Raw genomic sequence first — 21,523 nt, forward strand, 5'->3', positions numbered from 1 at the left:
TAGTGTTTCAGTTCCCCCGTCCCTCAATAATGTGAGTGACTCACAGTTTTGACCTAAGATCAGGAGAACAAAGACTCTTCAAACCCCTAACAAGGGCCCGCCTTCTTAAAATGCCTGGGAAGTTGAACAATATATAGGCCAAGACTAATTTTCTTTGACATGTTATGAGGCCCAGACATGGTTTATTTCAAGTCTCTTCATGTCTCAAAATTTGGGGCATTCTATCAGTAAGCCCTGGGTGGGCTCTGCAGCAAGTGGCAAAAATAAAGACACATTAAAATAGTACCTTATTACAGATGCAGATATTTAACTGATTCCAATAAATTTAGGCTAACAGTTTTTCCAAACTCTTGATTCTTTATTATTTTATGTTAGACACCATCATTTTGTTCATAATGGAGTGGAAATAGTTGCATGAATGTGTAGGAGAAAATATAGAAATTTAAGATTCTAGCCAAGAGAAGTCAATAAAGGTCTGCCCCGTTATGAATTTTTAGGTATTCTTTTTTTTTTTTTTTTTTTTTTGAGGCATTGTAGGAATAGGGAACGGAAAAACGATCAAACAAAATGGTTTAATTTGAATTTCCTTTAAGGGATGTTTTTTGACTTATTGTCAAGTATGCAGAGCCTGCCTGGTGTCATTTCATTCAGCAAGAGCGTGGTGGAGGGGGCCCATGTGACGTCGGTGCCCCAGGACCTCATGCTCCTATGATCTGGCCTGGCCACCAGGCCGACTTCTGCTGGCTTTACCCTGATATGTTCACTGTTTTGTAAATCATTGTGTTTATGACAAATCAGGCTTAGCTGACTGTTGTTGGCTATCTAACGGGGAACATAGACAGAAAATTGACTGAATTTCTAAGCAATTAAATGATCAGATCCCAGTGAAAACCTGCCAATGAGCTGTTTTCCTCCAAAATGGCTGCAAATAGTTACACCTTGCAGCCCCCTGTGGTATATCTTTGTTTGTGTATGTGTGTGTGTACATGTGTGTGTGCACGGTGTACCTGTCAGTGTGTCTGTATTTGTCCCTGCCTTTGTGTCTGTGGTCTATCTTGGTTTCTCGCTTGCCTGGCGGTCGTGACATCACAGGGGTGTAAGGTGTCAGAGGGGCTGTAGGGGGGGCGGGGGCTGCTAAGTGCTGGGTGCCAGTGCCGGGACTCTCTCTAACTTTAGGTCCTTGTGTCAGTCTCGCTGCCATCAACGTGGACAACCTCCTACGGAAAAGTGGATAACCAACAACAGCATCACCACACAGGTAGGAAAACAGAAAACGGTCTCAGTGTGAAGTTTAGCAGCTGGAAATAGGGCGTTTATTTTCAGTTTTGGAGTTTTTTTTCTATCTCCGGGTGTGTTTTCCCCCCCTCAGGATCTGTCTGTGGCCTTTCAGTCTATTGCACCACTCAGGCCTGACAGTCTCTGGGGCAGCTGTCACCGAGGTTAAAAATAGACCAGCTCACAGGCCTGATATCGCCACCACTGACACACACACACACACACACACACTCACAAATACAACTGCATCACTTTAAAACTTTGAAATAAGAATGTTAGTGGCCAGTTTGTTGATTTGATTCTTTCTCTTTGTCTTTTTCTCCGTCTCAGTTCAGTTAAATGATTCTTGATATTTTCCAGCCATTATTAGGAACATGCTGTATAGAAAGGCACTAACACTGTCAGAATTAGCACGTTTGGTTCCTTCTCAGGCTAAATCATGCCTTTACAAATGAAAACTAATTTTCTAAACTTGAATTTTTTACATTGTATTGCCCCCATAATGCCCTATGCTGTAGTGGCATTGTTAATTTGTTCATCAGTTTATTTTTATGACATTTATCATGAGTCTTAATTGAGTCATCAGCCTAAATGTTCTCTTCCCTAACCTTTTGTCATTATGCTGCTTTAATTCCAATCAACTGTGTAACTTTGCTAAGAATAGTGTCAGTAATTAATATAGATATTATAATCACTACTGATATCCAGTCACTATGGTATGTTTAGCCTACATGCACACTCTATAATCCATTTATAGCAGTGCTGTGATTTGCCTTTAATTCCAGTTGATCTGATCTGGTGTGAGTTAAAGTTTAAAGTGCAGGTCAGTCGGGGCCAACAGAAAAACAACCACAAGGGGAATTAGAGGGGAAAAAAGAGTGTTCTGATCCACCATGTTCCATCTTCGCTGTATGTAATGTCTTAGTGTATTTAATCCTTAAGTTCAGTTCATTTGTCCAGGTGAGAACAACACCTGTCAAACTCTGATGGGGCCAAATAGCTTTCTTGAAATCGTCCCAGTCCTCCAATAAGTGAACTGCAGTGTGATTCAGTAGAAATGAGAAGGTAATATGAGCCAACCGTAGTAAACAACTCCAAAAAGCAAGGGCTCATGGGTATAATGATATTGACTTTGACATCTGATGACGAGCACTGCAAAATGAAATCATATTGAGAGCTGAAGAGATCTTGAGCAAGGCACTAGAATCCTACTCACTTGCACAATAAGTGGCTCTGGATATGACAACCACTAAGGTACATTTTTATGAAAACAGCTATTTACACAAATAAAGAAATGGAAAATTCACTTTTGAAGTGGGTAAATGAGAGTTAATTAGTTGCTGTGCACTAACTATTGATATTTCTTTATGAGGGTAGTCCACTCAAATTAAAAAAAAATCTCTACTAATGAGTCTCAAAACACAGCTGTACCTCAAAAGAGAGGTCAGGCATATAAGATCTGCATATTGTTGTGATGTTGTTGTGCAGATGTATCCTGGCATTTTGTTTTCAGCTGTTAGAGGTGGAAGATTTTAAAGTGACAGTTTGGGTTCTTGCCCATATAGTGGTATTTTCTCCTCCGTATGCGTGTAATATATCCCCAAATTTGAAACGTCAACTCCTTCCCTGTGGCGAGAACCAGAGTGTCATTGCAACTGCTCTTCTTCAAAATGAGTGGATGTCAGTCAGCAAACAACATGATTTTGAGCGGCAACCTGAATCTGAAAAAGTGTTTTGAAGGATGCACGGCAGCACGTTTGTTTAGGATTCATTATCTTTTCTAGCCCTTTTGCTTGCAGGTATGTGGAACTACTTTCTTTCTGTATCAATATGCAACTGCTTCACCTAGCTGGTGTCTAAACAGACATGCATCCTACTGGCACTTTTTCCATTGGGACTTCTGGCTGCACAGAGTCAGAGTCAGTTGTGGTGACATTGACTTTGAATGATTACTTCTTCCAGATTCAGTTCATCATCCTATTTCCTGTCTCCACCCTGTCTCTCTTTCATCAATAAGCGGTAGATGCCATGCAAAATCATAACAACAGCCTGCAAATCCGTGATGATAACTAGCTGCCTGCTAACAATGATCAGGCACTACTTTTAAACGTTACCCAAAGAGGCCGTTGCTTTTAAATGTTATTGACTCGAGAAAAACGTGGCATCAGTTAAAGTTACACCTTCAAGCAGGAAGCCCTGTTGTAGTGGAAAAGTAATGTTGTAATGTAAATGCAAATCCCAGCTGCACTCGACTGCCACGCCGAGTCAAACCAAGTCAAGCCAAGTCAAGCCAAGTTAGCACATGTGCATGGAAAAGGCCTAATCTAGTGCTGAGGGGTGATACCGAAACAAAGTATTTCCACTGGTCTGCAAGCAAGTGAGCTGGAGAAGAGCGTTGATGAATCCCAAGCAAGCCTGTGTTGTTGTGCATCCTGCAAAACATTTTTTTTTTTTAGCTTTGGGTCGACGCTCAAAATTGTGTTGGTTGCTGGTCCAGATTGATCTCATTCATTTTGTAGAAGAATTATCACCACAGGGAGGGAACTGACAGGTCAAGATCTATTACTCTCATTTGGAGCAGTGAATACCACAATATGGGTAACAACTTGTTAGAGCAAGAACATTTAGGTGAAGTCAGTTTGCTAACAAATGGTAGTTCACTGTGTTTTGAAATTCCTCAAAACCCAAATCACTGGTTGGTACTGAAGCACCAAAGAACTTTCACAAGTATATCGTAAACTACATAAATCCCAAATACCTCTTTTCCTATCAAATAACAAATTACTTGGAATGATGGCTTCTGGGTTAGCTGCCAAAATTGTTCAGTTTAGATTATTTTATTTTCGCACCATGCACAAATGACAAAAAGAAATTCACAAAAAGAAGATAGGAAGGGGAAACAAGATGTACAACATGTGCAGGTGAGACTAACCCCAAGGGATTCGTGACATGATCTCTCAAAACATCAAGCTGAGAGACCATGCCAGGGTTTCACTGGAAAACATCCCTTCTTCCTCTGTCTTATTGCTTTTTGCAGCACCTCCATCTCACAAGAGCTCTTAAAGTGCGCAGGCATATTGTGAGATGACAATATACACTTGCTTTTCATAGGAACTCAAGCTTACTATACTTTCACACTCAGCGTACACTAAACTCCTCTGAATGAAAGTGACAGCCACAGGGCTAAAATAAATATAAATAGTGTATAGTGTAATATAAAAAGTGTACTTAGGCTTTAGCTGTGTGTGTTTTCAGCCACGCTGCAGCAGCGCTCTGCATCGCAATAACATTTCTCTCTGTTTGTTGAACAGAGGGATCTGGCCTCTCGCCCCTCGACAGCACAAGCCAGCAAGGAGGGATCCCGGTTGCCATGGCGACAGCGAGTGAGAGCGGGGAGCAGGGGGATCAGACGGTGCCCGACGGGGATGAAGAGTCGAACGGCGTCAAAGCCATCCAGTCCCATTACCTGCGCTGTCCGTCCCCCAGCAAGTACGGCTGCCCCAGACACCCAGACGAGCTTCACGAGCAAAACACACCGCCTTTCAGTGTGTTTGCCACACCCACAATTTAGGAAAACTAACCCCTACCCTTCTCACAAAATGAGTTTAATGTGAAAATATGAAGCACGCTCAACACAGCAAAAGTTCAGTTATTAATAAAATTCTGCACACCATTCTGCACACTATGCCTTGTGTTTTGAATATGAGTTAGTGTGCAGAGCCCTTCAGTGTGCTACTGGTGAAACACAAAAACATGCAGGTGCTTGTATGTCATGCCCATCATATTGCAGGGAATGACTGCCCAATAGCACTGTGGTGGGCAGCAAATCAACAAGTGAGACTGCAACAGAGAAGAGCGTCCCATTGCTTGCAGCTGAGACACTGTAGATTTGCTCAATTTGCCTAATAATAATTGAGGAAGTAACTAAGGAAGTGACAAATCAAATCACTGTTGTTGACGTTTTTTTTTTTTTTTTTTTTTTTTTTTTTTTAAGATTTATGCCAAAGGGCCTTCTTTTATCCTGCGTTTTCTGTAAATTAGCTGACACCCACAGGAAGAAATAGAAATCTCGTTCAAAAACATGTTGCATTACAAACTTAACTGTCACATGCATGTCTTTCTATTTAAAGCAGCTTTGTTAACCAAAACAGCAGTTCATTCAAGACTAAGTTAAGTTTGTATTTTAAAATAATTAACAAATGAGTAAAGACATAAGATACCTCATTACATACTGTATGAATTGCAAAATGAAAGAGAAATGAAAACTATGGTAAATGTAGATAAGTGTAAATGGGCTGTACTGTGACTGTGTCTCGTAAACAGCAGTGATCATCTGGACTCAGCAACATTAGGTTTACTGACATCACCTTACAGGATTTCTGGGTATTGAAGTTTTTTTTTTTTTTTTTTTTTTTTTCACACACTCACTTCCCACTGCCCGTTGGATCCACCAGTGTGTTGCCATCTGCAGCTTTAATGTTACAAGCCGTCTTAAAACAAAATATTTATATTTGGACATGGAATAATCAGCTTTCCAAATGGGGATCAGGATGAATATACAGGAGGAATGAAATGGAAAATAGATATGGAAACATTTTGAAATAAGATCCCTTTCAGATAAGTACAGGATTATTATCTGTTATATGAGTTTTAAAACTATTTTTTGTCTCCATAATCTAATATGTGGGATCATTTACCAAAAGTCACTACTCATGAAGGTGCAGCTGCTCTGTTTCTTACTGTCACTCTTTCCTTTTCTTGCTCTCCAGTTTCTCCATGATATCAGAGTCCAGGTTTTCCATGATCTCAGGCTCAGATGCCGAGAGCATCTTCATGGAGCCGATCCACCTATCATCTGCCATCGCTGCAAAGCAGATTATCAACGAGGGTGAGACGAGTAATGAGGAAATGCAAAGGCTTGTGCAAATCCAATGCCAAGGCTAACAGACTAATGGTTTGTTTGGAGTGTTGCTGTTGTGTTTGGGTTTTATTTTATCCTATTCCTTTATTCACACCCACAGATTCCCAGGTTTCCAAAGATCCCAAACATGTCCTGCTTAATTCCATGGAAATGTGTATAAAATGATGCACAAGACATGTAGATATTGTCTATTTGATGTGATGCTGCAGCCATAAACAATAGTATCTTGGCTTTGAATATTTCACTCAATATTAGTGTGATGGAGCTTCAGTGAAGCTGCAACCAGCAGATACACAATATATGTGAGACATCTTTACGTATAAATATCCCCTTAAGTAACTTTGAAGTTACTTATGGGGATTATCAGAATTAAAAAGAGTCAAGATTTAAGAAGTGGGCTTGTTCTGGATAAGATTGAGTTTTCATGAGAGACTGGCTTCTCTTTACCACTCTATGCTGCTCATCCAAATGCATCATCTGGAATAGTAATGATCTGTAAGTCATTAATAAACAAATCTAATCTGGTCAAACGCTCCGCAGTTAGTGTGAATCCACGTTTCCGTTCCAGCGGCTCATTGTCACACGGTGAGAATGAGATGTGCTTATGCAAGATGAGGAGCCATGCTGATTGAGGAGATGAGCTCTGCTTCATATCACAGGCGACCTTCGGTACCGGGCTGGAATAACTTTCATTTGCCGTAACATTACTGGCTGCTTAACGCTTGAACATATACTTATCATAGCAGCGAGAGTAATGTTCCCTGATGAGTATTGCTGTGGAAGAATACCTGAACGTCAGATTTGCTTTAATGAGTTCTTTTGACGTTGCTGCATTTGTGGCCTCATGGTCCTATGACCAAATTAGTCGAGAAAATCTGCGAGCATGTGTGTGAGTGGTTTTGCATATGCATTTACTTCAAGTGCCTTAATGCATCTTTGTCCTTTGTGACAGCACCGAGAGACGGCAACACTGCCAATTCTAGGTGACTGATTATCACAAAGGGGCATTTCATTAATATCGTAAGGCGCTCCAATAAAAGTGTTCATCAAATAGCATATATTATAACAATTACACCCGGGAAGTCGCTCCTTACTGTGATTAGGGGTGTTTCTGCCTTACCTAAGTCCCTGTAATCACAGTAAAGTGTGTCTTTGAGATTGTTATGGCTTTATTTAAAGATAAATAAATATGTGTACTATTTGAGTGTGCAGATATAATAGAAAAGAGTAGAATAGAAGAGCATACAGTGCAATCCACAACAGTACAATACAGCTGAACAACAGAACAGAATGCAATGTTATTGTCCTGCCAAGGCAAGAAAATTGTCTTTTGCCTCACTAAATAACATAGCATGTCACTGCAATAATACCACAATGCACAATGTACCTCTTCTTCAGTCACAGGTGCTATTTGTGCCGATCTGTGTGAGCCACAGCACACTGACCATTAAATCGTTGTTATCAGAGCAGTGGAAGCATGTCTGATGTGGATCTTGTCCTCATCCTCCTCAGAGCTGCCGCCCCGTGCCGTGCGGGCCGAGTCCATCCCGGAGTCCATGCTGGAAAGCGCCGAGCAGCTGATGGTGGAGGACCTGTACAACCGGGTCAGGGACATGATTGACGACCGCAGCCCCTACAACACCCCCTGCGTACTGGACATCCAGAGGTCCCTGGTGCAGGACCGCGTGGAGGCTCCCATCAACCCCGTGGACGAGGTGTGGCCCAGCATCTTCATCGCTGAGAAGTGAGTCTCTGTCAGCATGTTCCACTTTAGCTGATGGAGGTGTTCAGCGACTTACAGCGACTGTTGGAACATTTCAGATGCAGGACTCCCTAATCACAAAGATTTGCTACTTCAAGATGTCCTTTACTAAAACTAGTATTCTAGACTGAAGTTGCCAATATTTTGAGCCAGTACTCAGAATTGCTTTATTTGACTGTTTTCAGGCCAAAAAAAGTACAATTAATTATGGTATAGTAATTACCATATCCTTAAGAATAATGCTCAGGTTAGGACAAAACCCTCTGAAACTGCATTTAGACCATCATGGGACACCAAAAGTCTCCACTGGCGATTTAAAGAGTAACTAAACCCCAAGCCCAAATCTATGTGAAGCCTGACCTTTAATGGTAAAATGTAGGTTACCTGGTCTTTGGTGGCAGGTGATGTCACCACCCACTGCATCTATCAGTGTAAACTTTTGATGCCATAACACAATACAAAGATGTCTCACCGTCAAATTTAAAAATTAGTCTTAGACCAGTCATCAGTCAGTGTCTCTCAATGTTTGCAATTTTGCCGTTGAATCATAGTGCCTCCACCATATCAGTCAGTATATGTTTTTTTACCCATTGTTTATACGTCTTTTCCCAAGAGTCTCAAGTAAACATGAGCTTGAGCTTTTAGTTTTTGATTCAATAGGGCCATATTCATTTAACTATATTTGTTACCACATCAGTTTACTATTAGTTGTCTCTTTCAGATCTGTTGCGGTCAACAAGGCTCGTCTGAAACGTATGGGCATCACCCATATTCTCAACGCTGGCCATGGCACCGGCGTTTACACAAGCCAGTCCTTCTACGCCGGCATGAACATCCAGTACATGGGCATCGAGGTGGATGACTTCCCCAGTGCCGACATCTCCCCTCACTTCCGGACGACCGCTGAATTCCTGGACGAGGCCTTATTAACGCACAGAGGTGAGGGAGTTATGTGTTGTTTTTTTTAGGATTTTGAGGGGAGTTGTTTTTATATGCCTCTTAAATGTTTGTCTCTATTAGCTAGTGTCTCAATTTATTTTTCTGTTTCCCTCTCTCTATTTTTTGGTGAAACCATTTATACAGCTGGATTGTTTTTCGGTCTTCATCTCCATTTGCATTCTCTTTTCATTCTCTTTTGATACAGACCTGTTCAGAATCTATCTAATTTTCTATCATTATGATAAAGGTTATCTCACAGAGATCGTTCATTGCAGTGAAGTACTCCACTGAAGCATCTATACTATTAATTTAATTGCTTTCGTCAGGTTCCATAGTGTTTCAAGGTTACATTTCAAGGTTAAAAAGAAATCCCACTCAATACTCAATTGAAGTCCATATGCGTAATCTTGATTGCCAGAGTTATTCAGCAGCTGTGCACTTTCCTCAGGCCTGCACTGTACTGAACTCATTCCTGTCTCAGTGCCATTTTGAATGCGAGTCATTGTGTAAAGTTCCACACATCCTGATTGAACAACAAACCTAAGCACATGCAACTGTTGATTGATTAACAAGTAACAATATATACTCAAAATATTTTAGTTTGTACAACCTAACAATCTTTCTCAGAAACAGAAAAGGCTATGAACCAGAGAAAGCATCCATGTGTTCCTAGAAAAGTGTCAGTGTCACAAAGTCTATTCTTTAGAACTGGAGTTGCTTCAGGAAGCGCTGGCTGGTGACATCACCAACAAAGTCTTGACTGTCACTGCCTTATGTAGGAGATAATCCATGACAAGGTGATTGTATTCAAGATTCAAGATTTATTCGTCACATGCATGAATGTACAGGTACAGCAGCAGTGAAATGTAAATGCAACAAATCCAGCACTGTGCAAGTAAAAAATAAAAATAATAATAATAATAACAATAATAATAATAATTAAAATAAAATAAAATAAATAAATAAAATAAAATAAAATAAAAATAAAGATAAAATAGAAAGAATATATGACATTCCTATATACAATGAACAGCCTGTATACAATATACAACAATATACAAATAAGTATATATGTATGATAAAGACCACTGCAGGGAACGTCTGCAAAAGACCACTGCAGGGAACGTCTGCAAAGCAGGCCGTGTGCTAGTCTGCAGGCTATAGAAAGACCCACAGTTATTTAACAGTTGGTTTTGTTTCTAATGACCGTAAGTGCTTGATTATGTGCCATTTTCAGAATTTGATTTGGCTGTTTTCTTTACTTGTAGGCAAGGTGCTTGTGGTTTCCATGATGGGTGTGAGTCGCTCTGCTGTCCTGGTGGCGTCCTACCTCATGATCTTCCAGCACATGACTATCATGGAGGCCCTGACCGCCCTGAGGAAAAAACGTGCCATCAACCCGAACGAAGGCTTCCTGAAGCAGCTGCGCGAGTTCAACGAGACTCTGATGGAGGAGCGTGACGACGATGACGAAACGCTTAGCCAGTGCTCCGTTATTGATGCACGCGCTCGTGCTCGCATATTTGGTGAGGGCGGTGATGATGATGATGATGAAGAGACTGATGAAGAAGAAGAGCAAAGTATGATAGGAGTGAAAGCACACTCTATAATGATGGAGGAGGAGGAGGATGGCGCCAGCGTGATGAGCAGCGTGGCCTCCTCTGCAGCCGCTGCAGCGCTAGAAATGGGTTGATTGGAACACAGAATGGGTTTGGGCACTCATGCACCAACAACACCCAAGAAGAGCTTGTTTTACCCAAGATAGAAGGTGAGGCAGATAGGGAAGATGACGATGGGGTAGACAGCATGGTCCGTGAGTGGCAGAGGAGGAATGAGAAATACCAGAGCGAAGAGTGGTGGGAGGCGCAGCTGAACAGTGATGGAGAGGATATGGAATCACTCCTCGGGGGCCGGCCAAAGAAGGGCGGAGAAGATGGAGACGCTGATCTGGAGAGTGTCACCAGCGAGGATGTACGTGCTGTGAAAGAACGAGTGAAACGGCGTAACAGGCGACCGCCCTCCGATGCCATGTCCACCTCCAGCTGCACAAGCTATTCGGATCTTTGGAAACAGCGCCTTAGGGAGATCGAGGAACAAGCCGCTGCTCGCTACCGTAAGACAGATGATGATGAAGGAAGCGAGAGCACCGCCACGGAAGGAGGAGGAAAGACAAAGATTGATGATGAGGTGGAGAGCATTCTCTCCGACACCAGCTCCATGTACAACTTCTGCCAGAAGAACAAAGAGAAGCTTACACCTCTGGAGCGTTGGCGCATCAAGAGGATCCAGTTTGGCTGGAACAAGAAAGATGGAGAGGATGGGGAAAAAAGCTCTGTTGCAGGAGAGAAGGCAGACGGCGAGGGAGAAGCTCAGACACCGCCCTTGCAAGATGTCAACCTGACAGCCTACCAATCCTGGAAGCTGAAGCAGCAGAGACGTTATGGGGAAGAGAACAAGGATGAGATATAGAACTGAGCCGGGGAGAGGACTCTGCCACAGCCAAAGGAGGCAGAGGACGTGAGGAGGTTCTGGAGCGGTCAAGGAAAAATTTAGAAGAAAGTCAGTCGATGTGTGGCTGGGAGACAGAGAGCTCCATCAGTGGAGGCACCATACCGCTTTCTGCCTTCTGGGCTGGAGCTGGAGTCACAGGCCCGCCGAGTGTTGCCAATGATGACAACATGTCCATGCTCAGCGGCAGGTCGTCTGTCATATCTTCTGTATCACAGGCTCGCAGTACCAGATCAGCACAATCTACAGCCCCATCACTTCCTTTCCCTCCCGTTCCTCCCATGGTCCCAGTGCCTACAGTCCAAGGCCCCGGAGGTGAACCCATGGTCAACTTAACCAGCATCCAGAACTGGATCGCTAATGTTGTCTCTGAAACGATCATGCATAAACAGGCCGAGATGAGCCTGCCCCCCTCCTTCACGTGCAGGATCAGTACTTAGCTTTGGTGGTGCCTCGAGCGTGGTTTCAGGACGGGGTGCTGACGATGACAAAGCATCAATGCTGAGTGGAGCTTCGTACTCCAGTAGGCTATCTCAAGGTCGTGGCAGGACAGAGTCAGTTCTCTCAGGTGCTGCGTCATCCAGTCTCTCAGGCCTCACTGGAAGAGGCTCTGAATTAGGCTCCAGCCTTGCCTCCAGGAAAAACAAAATTACCACCACTAGTGTTCCCCTCTACAGCCTGTTCCAGGACCAGGTCGACATGCGCAAACTGGACTCAATGGACAAGGAGATCAAGTCTGAGATGCGGGACAAGATGGCTACCTATGAAAAGAAGAAGATCCTGGAGGACAACAAGCGCAGCACTCTCTACAAGAAGAAGAAACCAAAGGAGGACGAAGACGAAGAAGAGGAGGAGAAGAAGAGGAAAGAGGAGGAATTTCTTGAGGAGAAAAAGAAAAAAGAAAAACCGACAAGGACCTTTGGCCTCTCTGGGTGCTTGAATCTCAACACAGCTCTGGAGAAAAATAAGAACACCAGCATTGACGACTGGCTGAAAAGTGTCAGGCCCCCACCGAGGAAATCGGACTCCTCTTTGAATGCAGATGGAACAGACGCCGGCCCGTCAGTGGATCCCTACGATGATCTTGATGCCTCTGCTTCTGAATTTGACTTCTCAAGCCGGAGGGCCTCCTGTGCTGAGGAAGAAGAAGAGGGCTATGGCATTACATCCAGATACAGGTCAAGGTTTTGTGAGGACTCAGATTCACCAAGTGGAGACACCAGCCCAGAGCACATTTACCGGGGTGCAAGATCCCCATTAGATACAGAATTTGCTTCAAACGGATTCACGCAATCCCACAGCTACAACCGGGCAGGGAGGTTGCATGCAGCTTATGAAGAGAGCGATGAGGGGACGGAGAGCTACCACGACTTCTCTGCTAAGAGAAAGTTCACTCATCGATATGAAAGCAGTGAGACAGAGGGGAGAAGGAGTAGGAGAGAGGAAACAGACGAGGAGGAGGATGATGTTGCTGCCTTCATCGCTCAAACCAGGCAGAGGATCAGAGCTCGGGCTGCTGCAGAGGCTGAAGATGACGAGGTGCTCACCGCCTGGAGGGCGCAACTGGAGTCAAAGTCACAGAATAGAAGTGAATCTTAAAAAAAAATAATAAAAAAAAAAAAACATGTGGCCCACATATTAGTGATACAGAAAGCTTTTAGGAAAAGAAAGCTCAGTGCTGATTTCATGTCAAGAAGGAGCCACCGATCATGCTGCTGCTAGTTCACAGGCATCTGAGAGTTTGTGTCTCATTCTTTCACCATTTTTTAAACTCAGAGAGAACATTGCAAGTTTTTTTTCTTCCAAAGGCCTACTTATTTTACTTACTTTTTGGAAAAAATCATTACCCAACCCACCTATGTGTCTAAAATACAGAGGAAACAGTCTGTAAAGGTATAATTTGCAGGTATAGTTTACTCAGCTTGATTGTGTAAGGTATTATCTGTTAAGAAATACTGCAATATTTTTAAATTTATCTTATCAATCATTTTGTAAAAGTAGGTGGCACTCTCAACAGTTTGCAGATACCTCAATTCTGAACACAATTCAGCTAGAAGTCAAGAGTTCAGCTATTAAAGGTTGGTTCAACACAAAATTACATCTATCTGAATTATATATCCATATCTAATATTCATAGTCAACAAGGCACCTTTTTAACCTCCTTATAATCACTCTATAATGATGAATGTGATATTATTGTTCATACAGTATACACCTATTTATATAGAAATTGTTTATTCCTAAAGCTTTGATTGCACCATTGCTTAATGTAAAATTCACATTGATGATAAAATACTCTTACTGGGCTACATATTTTCATGAAAGATGCTGTGCAATTCCTGAAACACATTTCAGTCTCATTTGTATTATTATATTATTTTATTATTGCAATAAATTTTCTGACAAAGCGAGCTGGCTGTTATGTGACATTAACTTACTAATAAACAGTGATTGTTTGCCCTGTGTCTGTCTGAGAGGTCCGCAAACCTGTGGTATAGTTTAGTGAAAGTAGTGATTTGTGTGTGTGCGTGCGTGTGTGTGTGTGGTGTGTGTTGTGTGTTGTTAAAAAAAAAAAGTCAATACATGCATCAACAAAATTGTAAAAATGTTTTAAAAATCAGCAGCCATCAAAGAGGAATTCTGAAAAATGTAGATTTACATTACATTGCTGAAGGTTGGATATTGTATACATCATTTTAATATTAATTTATTTTTTGATTCAGTTACCACATAAACTGTGACTTTGGAGAAACTGCAGCTGAAATTCACTTAATGTTCTTTTGTCCTTTATATGATGAGCTGAGAGGTGCAGTTTGTGGAAAGATGAGTCTTCAGATTTCTTTTGTTTAGCTGATTATGTACAACTAAATATGTTTTGACTTTGTGTCGAACTGAAGCAGCAAAGTCTGAGAAAACCATCTAGTGTATGTATGACAACTGGGTGTGAGCTAAAAGGTGTGTATGGACAAAGTGCCGTGTCATGTGTGGATGTGCCTCAGAAATCCAAATGGGCCAAACAACACTGCACGACACTGAAATCTAATCCAAATCAGTCCTCAGTTTCCTTCAGTATTTCAAAGGCCATAGTGCCATCTAGTGGACATAATTGTAAAGGCTTTCCAGAGATGTAGCTTTTTAACAAACTTCTTGAGGGATATTTTCAGAAATGCAACATCATCCAAGTGATGTTTGGTGATTGACTGATGAACAATCAAATCATATTTTGCAGGGAGGCAAAGGTTTAAGTTTATCTCACTATAGTATGGATAATAAATTCTGCTAAAATAAGGAGTTAAAACAACTACATACCATACCCACCCTCTTAACAAACTAGCATAATTTCTCTTTTTTGTGCTACAGGTTTATCTTGGAAAGAAGAAATGCTTACACTGGAGATTTTAAGCATAACAGGTTACACTGGATCATGTGTATTGATGTATGCACAGTGACATAACGGTATTACATGTTTTACATGTGAGTCTCATAACAGACACATAAGAGCATACGGTGAAGCTCAACATACCACAGTGGGATAAACCATTACAAGAATGTTAATCTGCATGCTATTTTAGACACTTAAAGCTCCTGTCTGTGATTGAAATTGAAACAAACGGTCCAGCCAAAATAAATCAAAACATGGTGCTAGAGACATTTTATTTATTTATTTTTTTATTATTGTTGTTAATGTTGTTTCATTTTAATAAAACAAACAAACAAAAAAAAAAAAACATGCACACACACACACACACACACACACACACACACACACACACAGGCAAATATTGTGGGATGGATTTTTACATTCAAAGCCTTAAAATAGTGAATAAGTTTTAACAGAGCATTCTGTGCAATCTATGACTTATTTTGAAGAAAAAACACATACTTTAATCAAGCTTTAACTAACATAATAAGGGTCTCTTGTAAATGTAAGAGAACCTGGGTTAAAACACACTGGAAATTATTGTTTGATGACATTTTGACTTTCTTACGGATTTCCGTTGGGCTTACTGGTCCTATGTTTTGAAAATAATCAAATGTAGAGAGGTGTAGCTATAATTCGTCCCACAAAATACCCAAATGGTCAGAGGTTTCAGGTTAAGGAGAAGGATCAGTCCTAAGAGATTAAAGTATTATAAACAGAAGTGCATTCACCAACATGGAGCATGAGGCTGAAAACGTGGCCACCAGTCACCAGACTATCGCTCATGAGATGACGTGTTGTGGCATTTCTGCCAATCAGCATTAACTAAATCCCACATCTTGCTTTTCTGAGTATGAGAAGTTTTACTGCATAGACAAGTGGCTGAAGAAATCAGGTGCGACTGGTTTAAACTTATGAGGAAAACTTTCCATTTTGCTAAACTTGCAGCATTTGTTGACTCTGACACTTGTCATATTATATTATTTTCCCTCTATTTGACAAAATAATCCTGCTAACTAAAGTGCACAAAGTGATTTTCCTCTCATTTTCTACCGAAGGAATTATGGCTGTCTGGTGGAATGCCACAGATTTGTTGGACAGCTTGGACCTGGAGGAGAATTCAATAGTTTCTCGGGTAATTCAGGCAGTTGGGCTCTTTGGAGATATTCTTTCTATAGAGGACACTATGGAGACAACAGACATTTTTTCTGAGGAACAAAAACAGGATGAGACTGGAAAAAGTCATGATGACGATCAGGGGACTGCATCGTGTGATGTGGAGAAGGCAAAATGTCCTCAAGAAGCAGATGACTGTGAAGGTGGAAAGCAGCAGGAAAATGAGGAGGAAGAAGACGAGGAAAAAGCTCAGAAAAATCAAGAAGACAATAGCCTGGAAGTAGGGACAAAGGAAGGGGGACATATCCTTGAAAATGATAAACAAGATCATGGAAGTGTGGAAATGGAGCCAGACATACATGAAGAGGTAAGAACAGACAAAGACAAAGAGAGCAAGAAAAACGTGGAGGCTGAGGAAGAAACAATAGAGGCAGCAATGGAAAAGGTGGAAAAAGTGACAGGAAATGAAGAGGTGGAGAAAGTGACAACAGAAGAAAAGGGAAAAGTAGAAGAAGAAGATACAGGAAGAGATATTATGGATTCCATGAAGGAAGAAGTGGAACATTTGGAGAAAGAGGAGACCATTGAGATGAATGAAGCAGAGACAAAGATTAGGAGAAAGGAGGAAGAAGAGGTAGACGATAAAGAAGAAGAAGAGATGAAGGTGAGGGCAGAAGAAAAGGAAGTAGAGGAAAAGATGGGAGAGAAAAATATAAAGAGACAGGAGGTTGAAGAGGTAAAGGAAAAAGTAGAGGCAAATGAGGTTGTAAAGGATCAAGGAGAGGAGGCAGGTAAAACGATAGAAGAAGAGACAGAGGAAAACGACAAAGAAAAGATGGCAGATGGGGAACAAGAAGATGAAGCAGGGAAAGAGGTAGAAAGACAGGAAGAAGAGGTAGACAAAAAAGAAGAAAGGGTACTGAGGGAACAGAACGAGCGGATAGAGAAAGAGATAACAAGACAAGAGGTAGAGGATGTGGAAAAAGCAGAAATGGGTGTAATGAAAGAACAAGAAAAGAAGGAAGAGAAAGAAATAGTGACAGAAAGACACGAGGGAGAAGACAGGGAGGTAGAGGACAGAAAGGAAGCAGAAAAAGAGCTAGAGGAAAAGGAGGTAGAAGAAAGGGAAGACAAAAAGGAGGTAACTAAGGAAAAAGAATGGCAAGTAGAGAAAGACAAGGAAGCAAAGGAAACAACAGAGACAGAAAGGTATGAGGAGGGAGACACAGAAAGAGAAGATGAGGTAGAGAGGGAGAAGGAGGTAGAAAAAAATAGAGGCATAGAGGAAAAGGATAAGGAGGAGGAGGCCCAAGAAAGGCCAGGGACGGAGCAAGGACAGGAAACAGAGGAAGCAAGCAAACAAGAAAAAATTGAGACAGAAAAACAAGCTGAAGATGAAAAAGAGGCACTGGAGCCCAAGGAAGAGAAGGAAGCAGATAAAGACATGGAGAGAGAGGAGGAAGAAGAGAAGGAGGTGGAGATGGAACAAGGAGAGAAAGGACCAAATGGCATCCTGCTGGAGTGTCCTCCAGTCCAGTTCACTCAACTCGATTTAGGCAAAGCATCCCTGGCCTCTCTGTCATCACCCCTACATGACCCTGAATTCCCTAAAATGCTTAATGACAGTATTCCAAGAGAAAATGGTGACTCCACTACAGGAATTCACAGTAAAGTTACAGAAGCTTCCGGAGCCCTTATGGATCAAGAGAATACCTCTGGAGCTGCTGCCAAAACCCAAATCAAGGACATTTATCTCACATCACCGAGCAACAACAATGGCAGCAAACATATTCTTTCTGGCGGAACCAACATAGATTCAGACACAGAGCCCAACGCTACACCCCTGACACACTCTCAGACTCCTTTTCCCAAGTCTCCAGAAGAGACGAATCCTCTTAATCCAAGTGATCCCACAGAGGTATTGGCATGTGCATCAGAGACTTCAGCTGAAGAGGAGAAGCAGCTTTCAGAGACGTCAACCGACCAAGGATCCTCAACTTCAGACAGACGAGACACATCGGTTCAAGAAGAGCCATCAGCTTTGGAGAACAAGGAGACGTCCGCTGAGGAAGAACAGACATCAACTGAGGAAGAACCGGCGACTTCAGACAAACCAGAGGTCTTAGGAGCGCAGTCATTTCATCCTCCAGGACATCAAGGCATCTTAGAAACACAATCTCCTGAAACAACACCCGAGCCAGCAGGCCAAACAACATCTGATCTGGCAACTGACACTCCAACTGAAATAAAAGTTCACCTTGAGAGAGGTAAGCAAAATCAAGCCTCCAGTAGCATTACTAGTATTATAAACTGACCACTTCTACAAATAGTACAGTTACTATTTCCACGATAATGACTTCATCCTCTTCTACCATTACCACTTTAGTACTCTTGTTTGACTTCAAATTAGATGATCCTCAGAAATCCCAAATCAATAAGGCTGAATGTACATTAGGCAAAAAAGGTGATTGAAATGCATAATATTGAGTAGTTGGTGCTCTTCTAGATTTTAAATATCTTTATTGCTGGTTTAATTTAGCATTGTTTGGTGACCCTTACACCTTTAGATATGGAAATGTTTGGCTATATTTAGTTCTATTTTGTTTAGAGGGAACAGTGTATGTACATGTACTCTGTGTGCTCTGCTGATGGTACATTCTTATGTAACTGCAATTATACACAAACTGGGGATGCAGACTGGAGAGTTAATTCATCCATTAAAGTCCAATTAAAATTCCACAATGATGCTGCCCACTTGATTGCCAAAAGTATGTGTTTGAAGATCACATAGCTTCTCCCTCAGACAATTAAACATTTTACATCACAAATTAAAGCCGGGAACTTTGCCAAACTAGTTATGAGATTTTCTAAGGTCACAAAACAAATCTTTGAGCAAGCAGTCTGTCTAACAAATGGTTTTGCTTCCTTTATTGTCAGAGTTATCGGGTCCCACATTGCTGGATGAGACAGTACTGTTGATGGACACCACTAGTCAAATTGTGATCGCGGCTGGGCAAAGAAACAAGGAGGTCGATCCAATGAAGAACTTCTCCAGTGAGGAATCTGTGAGTAAACCGCGAGGAAGTGCCATGGAGGAACTGAAGGAGGAAGAGGAAGAGGAAGATGCGATGGAAGAACAAGAACAGGAAGCTGGCCAAAACTCTCTCCAGGGGAACGGTGAGGACGACGACAAGAAAAACGACGGCCATCAAAAGGCAAAGTACAAAACCGTGTCATACAGAAGGATCCGGAAAGGCAACACCAGACAGAGGATTGATGAGTTTGAGTCCATGATCAACTCCTGAGTATGGAAGGTTGTCGGTTCAGTGGGTTTGGTTCGATTTACAGCAAACACTCTCTATGATGCTAGGAGGCATGTTGGTTTTGAGTTTCCATAACCAAAAGGTCACTTGTTCAATTTAGAGCGGCCATGTGTTTGTCAAAGTGTCCTTGGGCAAAGCACTAAACCCTAAACCTACCCTCTTATTTTGCCATAAGTCTCCCTGCATAAGATCAACTAGATGTCCAGAATATCAAGGATTTACAAATTAGACACTTTTGATGTTTATAAAGAAGTTCTGCAGTAGCTGTACTCAAAAAAACTGAAGAGTGACACCCACCTCTAATAAAAAAAAGAAGGAAATAGATGCTGTGTCTATTTTTTATACCTAAAGTGCAACCTGAAACTACTTTTTTTTTCATTGGCACTTCTTTTTTGTGCAGCCACTGCTGTAGTTTATTTCTGCCACATGAGTAGCATTTTGGCGATACAAGTCCTGAGAGCTGAGAGCAAGCTCCACTAATCAAAAGTTAAGACCCAGTTATTGCAGGGGCATAAATTTTCTATGATGACTGTTATCTATTTAAAATGTATGCAAATGTTTGGCCCAGAGTATGTTGAATTTAAATGTGGGAAGTAATCATTGAGTCAGCTCTTGATCAGTAATGCAGCCAGCCCTCTGATAGATATATTTTATCCTGTGGGGCCATATAAATCTTACTTATTGCTCATTTAGAATTAAAACCAAGTTGATAAACTCACTAATTTGTATTTTATTTGCATATGTTCATCGGTATAGACACTGAACCAAACCCACCTTATGATCAGACAAGACAGGTTAAGAATCAGTTTAAGTAGAAAACTAATAATAAACAGCATCTAACAGTACTGGATAGATAGGCCTAATTAACATAATGTTTATGGAATATCATCACTTAATGTAATTCTAAACTGCAAAAATAAATATAATATTTCTCTTAACAATATATTCTAGGGAAGGAAATTTGACTAGCAGTGACTGATATTTTCCAGTGTTGGCTGCTGCTGAATTTTTCACAACAGCAGCCAGAATTTGAATAGGCCTAATTTCTAATGACAGTGGAAAAGCCTTACACACCACCCTGGTGTAATGTTATTTAGGTATACATAGGCTACACTAAAGCCATATAGCTGTAAAATATAACTTGATTAACAGTTGGCTCATAAATGTTTTCTAGTAAATGTAGACTCTGATTGTATTTGTTGTGTATTTATGATTGAAATAAATGGCTCATAAAAAGTGATTTCTGTGGCTTATGTGTATAATTCAGAGAAGACTGCTGTTTGTTGGTGCAGTTGTCATGCCATCTATCATTTGTTTGCTTTCTTATGTCTCAGTATTAAATCCACTGGCAGGCAGCTGGGGCTCTGACCCTGTACTCTTTATTACTGGTCGTTTTGCAATGCTGGTGAGAACTTGAGCCTGTTCTGCTCTTGCTCTGGATTTCAGCTGAAGGCTTAAACATAATGCAAGCAAGTCTCCAAATGTCTCATTAAAGCAAATTCCCACCTTTACTCTCAAAATGAAGATCAGAAATTTTAGGTGAACAACTTTTTAGTCATATCACAGTGTGCTGCACTGCCATGTGCAGTCTGCTGTCCTTGTTTAAATGTCAGATTACTGCTGGCTACATGCACAAACTGTGGATGAAATAACTAATCACTATGTAGAGTGGTTCATAAACATATATCATAACTGTCTGAGTATGAACTAACTATTTACACTTTTTATAGGCAACATCTCATGGACCAGATCTACTACACAACTATAGAGTGCAGGGTGACTTCTTGAGCCTACATTGTGACTCAAATACCTTGCTTTATTCACTTATTGGCCACCTTTTTCTGGGCAACAATGGCTTTTTAATGGGACCAGTAAATGGGACAAAATACACATAAGTGATTGTTTATTTTGTGAAAAAGAAATTCAGTCGACATGTTTTCATCTATTCTATTGTTGTGACTTTGATTATACAAACCTGGCTGCAACCAAAAGAAGAAATAGTGCAAGCTTTAACAGTGAAGACAGTTAAATTTGTGGAAGAATGTTACATGTAACTTGTGAGAGAAACTTATAGGAAATTTGGTTATTTTTTCAAGAGAAAGTGCTGTTTTAATTGTTAATACACACAGTCACACACACGAATATGCGAGAGAGAGAGAGAGAGAGAGAGAGAGAGAGAGAGAGAGAGAGAGAGAGAGAGAGAGAGAGAGAGAGAGAGAGAGAGAGGCCTCCCTCCTCTTTCCCTCTATTCCGGGTTG

At 41.3% G+C, this 21,523-nt stretch overlaps 3 protein-coding genes across 3 annotated transcripts; all 3 read left to right on the plus strand.

Moving 5' to 3' along the window:
- Nucleotides 1–4,645: 4,645 nt before the first annotated feature.
- Nucleotides 4,646–13,004, plus strand: dusp27 (dual specificity phosphatase 27). Its single transcript, XM_030075318.1, is given in 8 exon segments — nucleotides 4,646–4,764; nucleotides 6,045–6,163; nucleotides 7,709–7,940; nucleotides 8,680–8,897; nucleotides 10,166–10,606; nucleotides 10,639–11,361; nucleotides 11,364–11,812; nucleotides 11,814–13,004. Coding segments are annotated over 8 exon segments (3,492 nt in total).
- Nucleotides 13,005–15,728: 2,724 nt separating this feature from the next.
- Nucleotides 15,729–17,538, plus strand: LOC115375785 (ABC transporter F family member 4-like). The gene is made up of 2 exons (XM_030075331.1): nucleotides 15,729–17,165; nucleotides 17,480–17,538. The coding sequence occupies exons 1-2, from the start codon at nucleotides 15,890–15,892 to the stop codon at nucleotides 17,536–17,538; spliced, it is 1,335 nt and encodes a 444-aa protein (XP_029931191.1). The 5' UTR covers nucleotides 15,729–15,889.
- Nucleotides 17,504–20,513, plus strand: LOC115373357 (ermin-like). Its single transcript, XM_030071707.1, has 2 exons — nucleotides 17,504–18,209; nucleotides 18,880–20,513. The coding sequence occupies exons 1-2, from the start codon at nucleotides 17,555–17,557 to the stop codon at nucleotides 19,245–19,247; spliced, it is 1,023 nt and encodes a 340-aa protein (XP_029927567.1). The 5' UTR covers nucleotides 17,504–17,554; the 3' UTR covers nucleotides 19,248–20,513.
- Nucleotides 20,514–21,523: the final 1,010 nt, after the last annotated feature.

The sequence above is a fragment of the Myripristis murdjan genome, chromosome 2 (genome assembly GCF_902150065.1).
Source record: "Myripristis murdjan chromosome 2, fMyrMur1.1, whole genome shotgun sequence".
Lineage (NCBI taxonomy): Eukaryota > Metazoa > Chordata > Actinopteri > Holocentriformes > Holocentridae > Myripristis > Myripristis murdjan.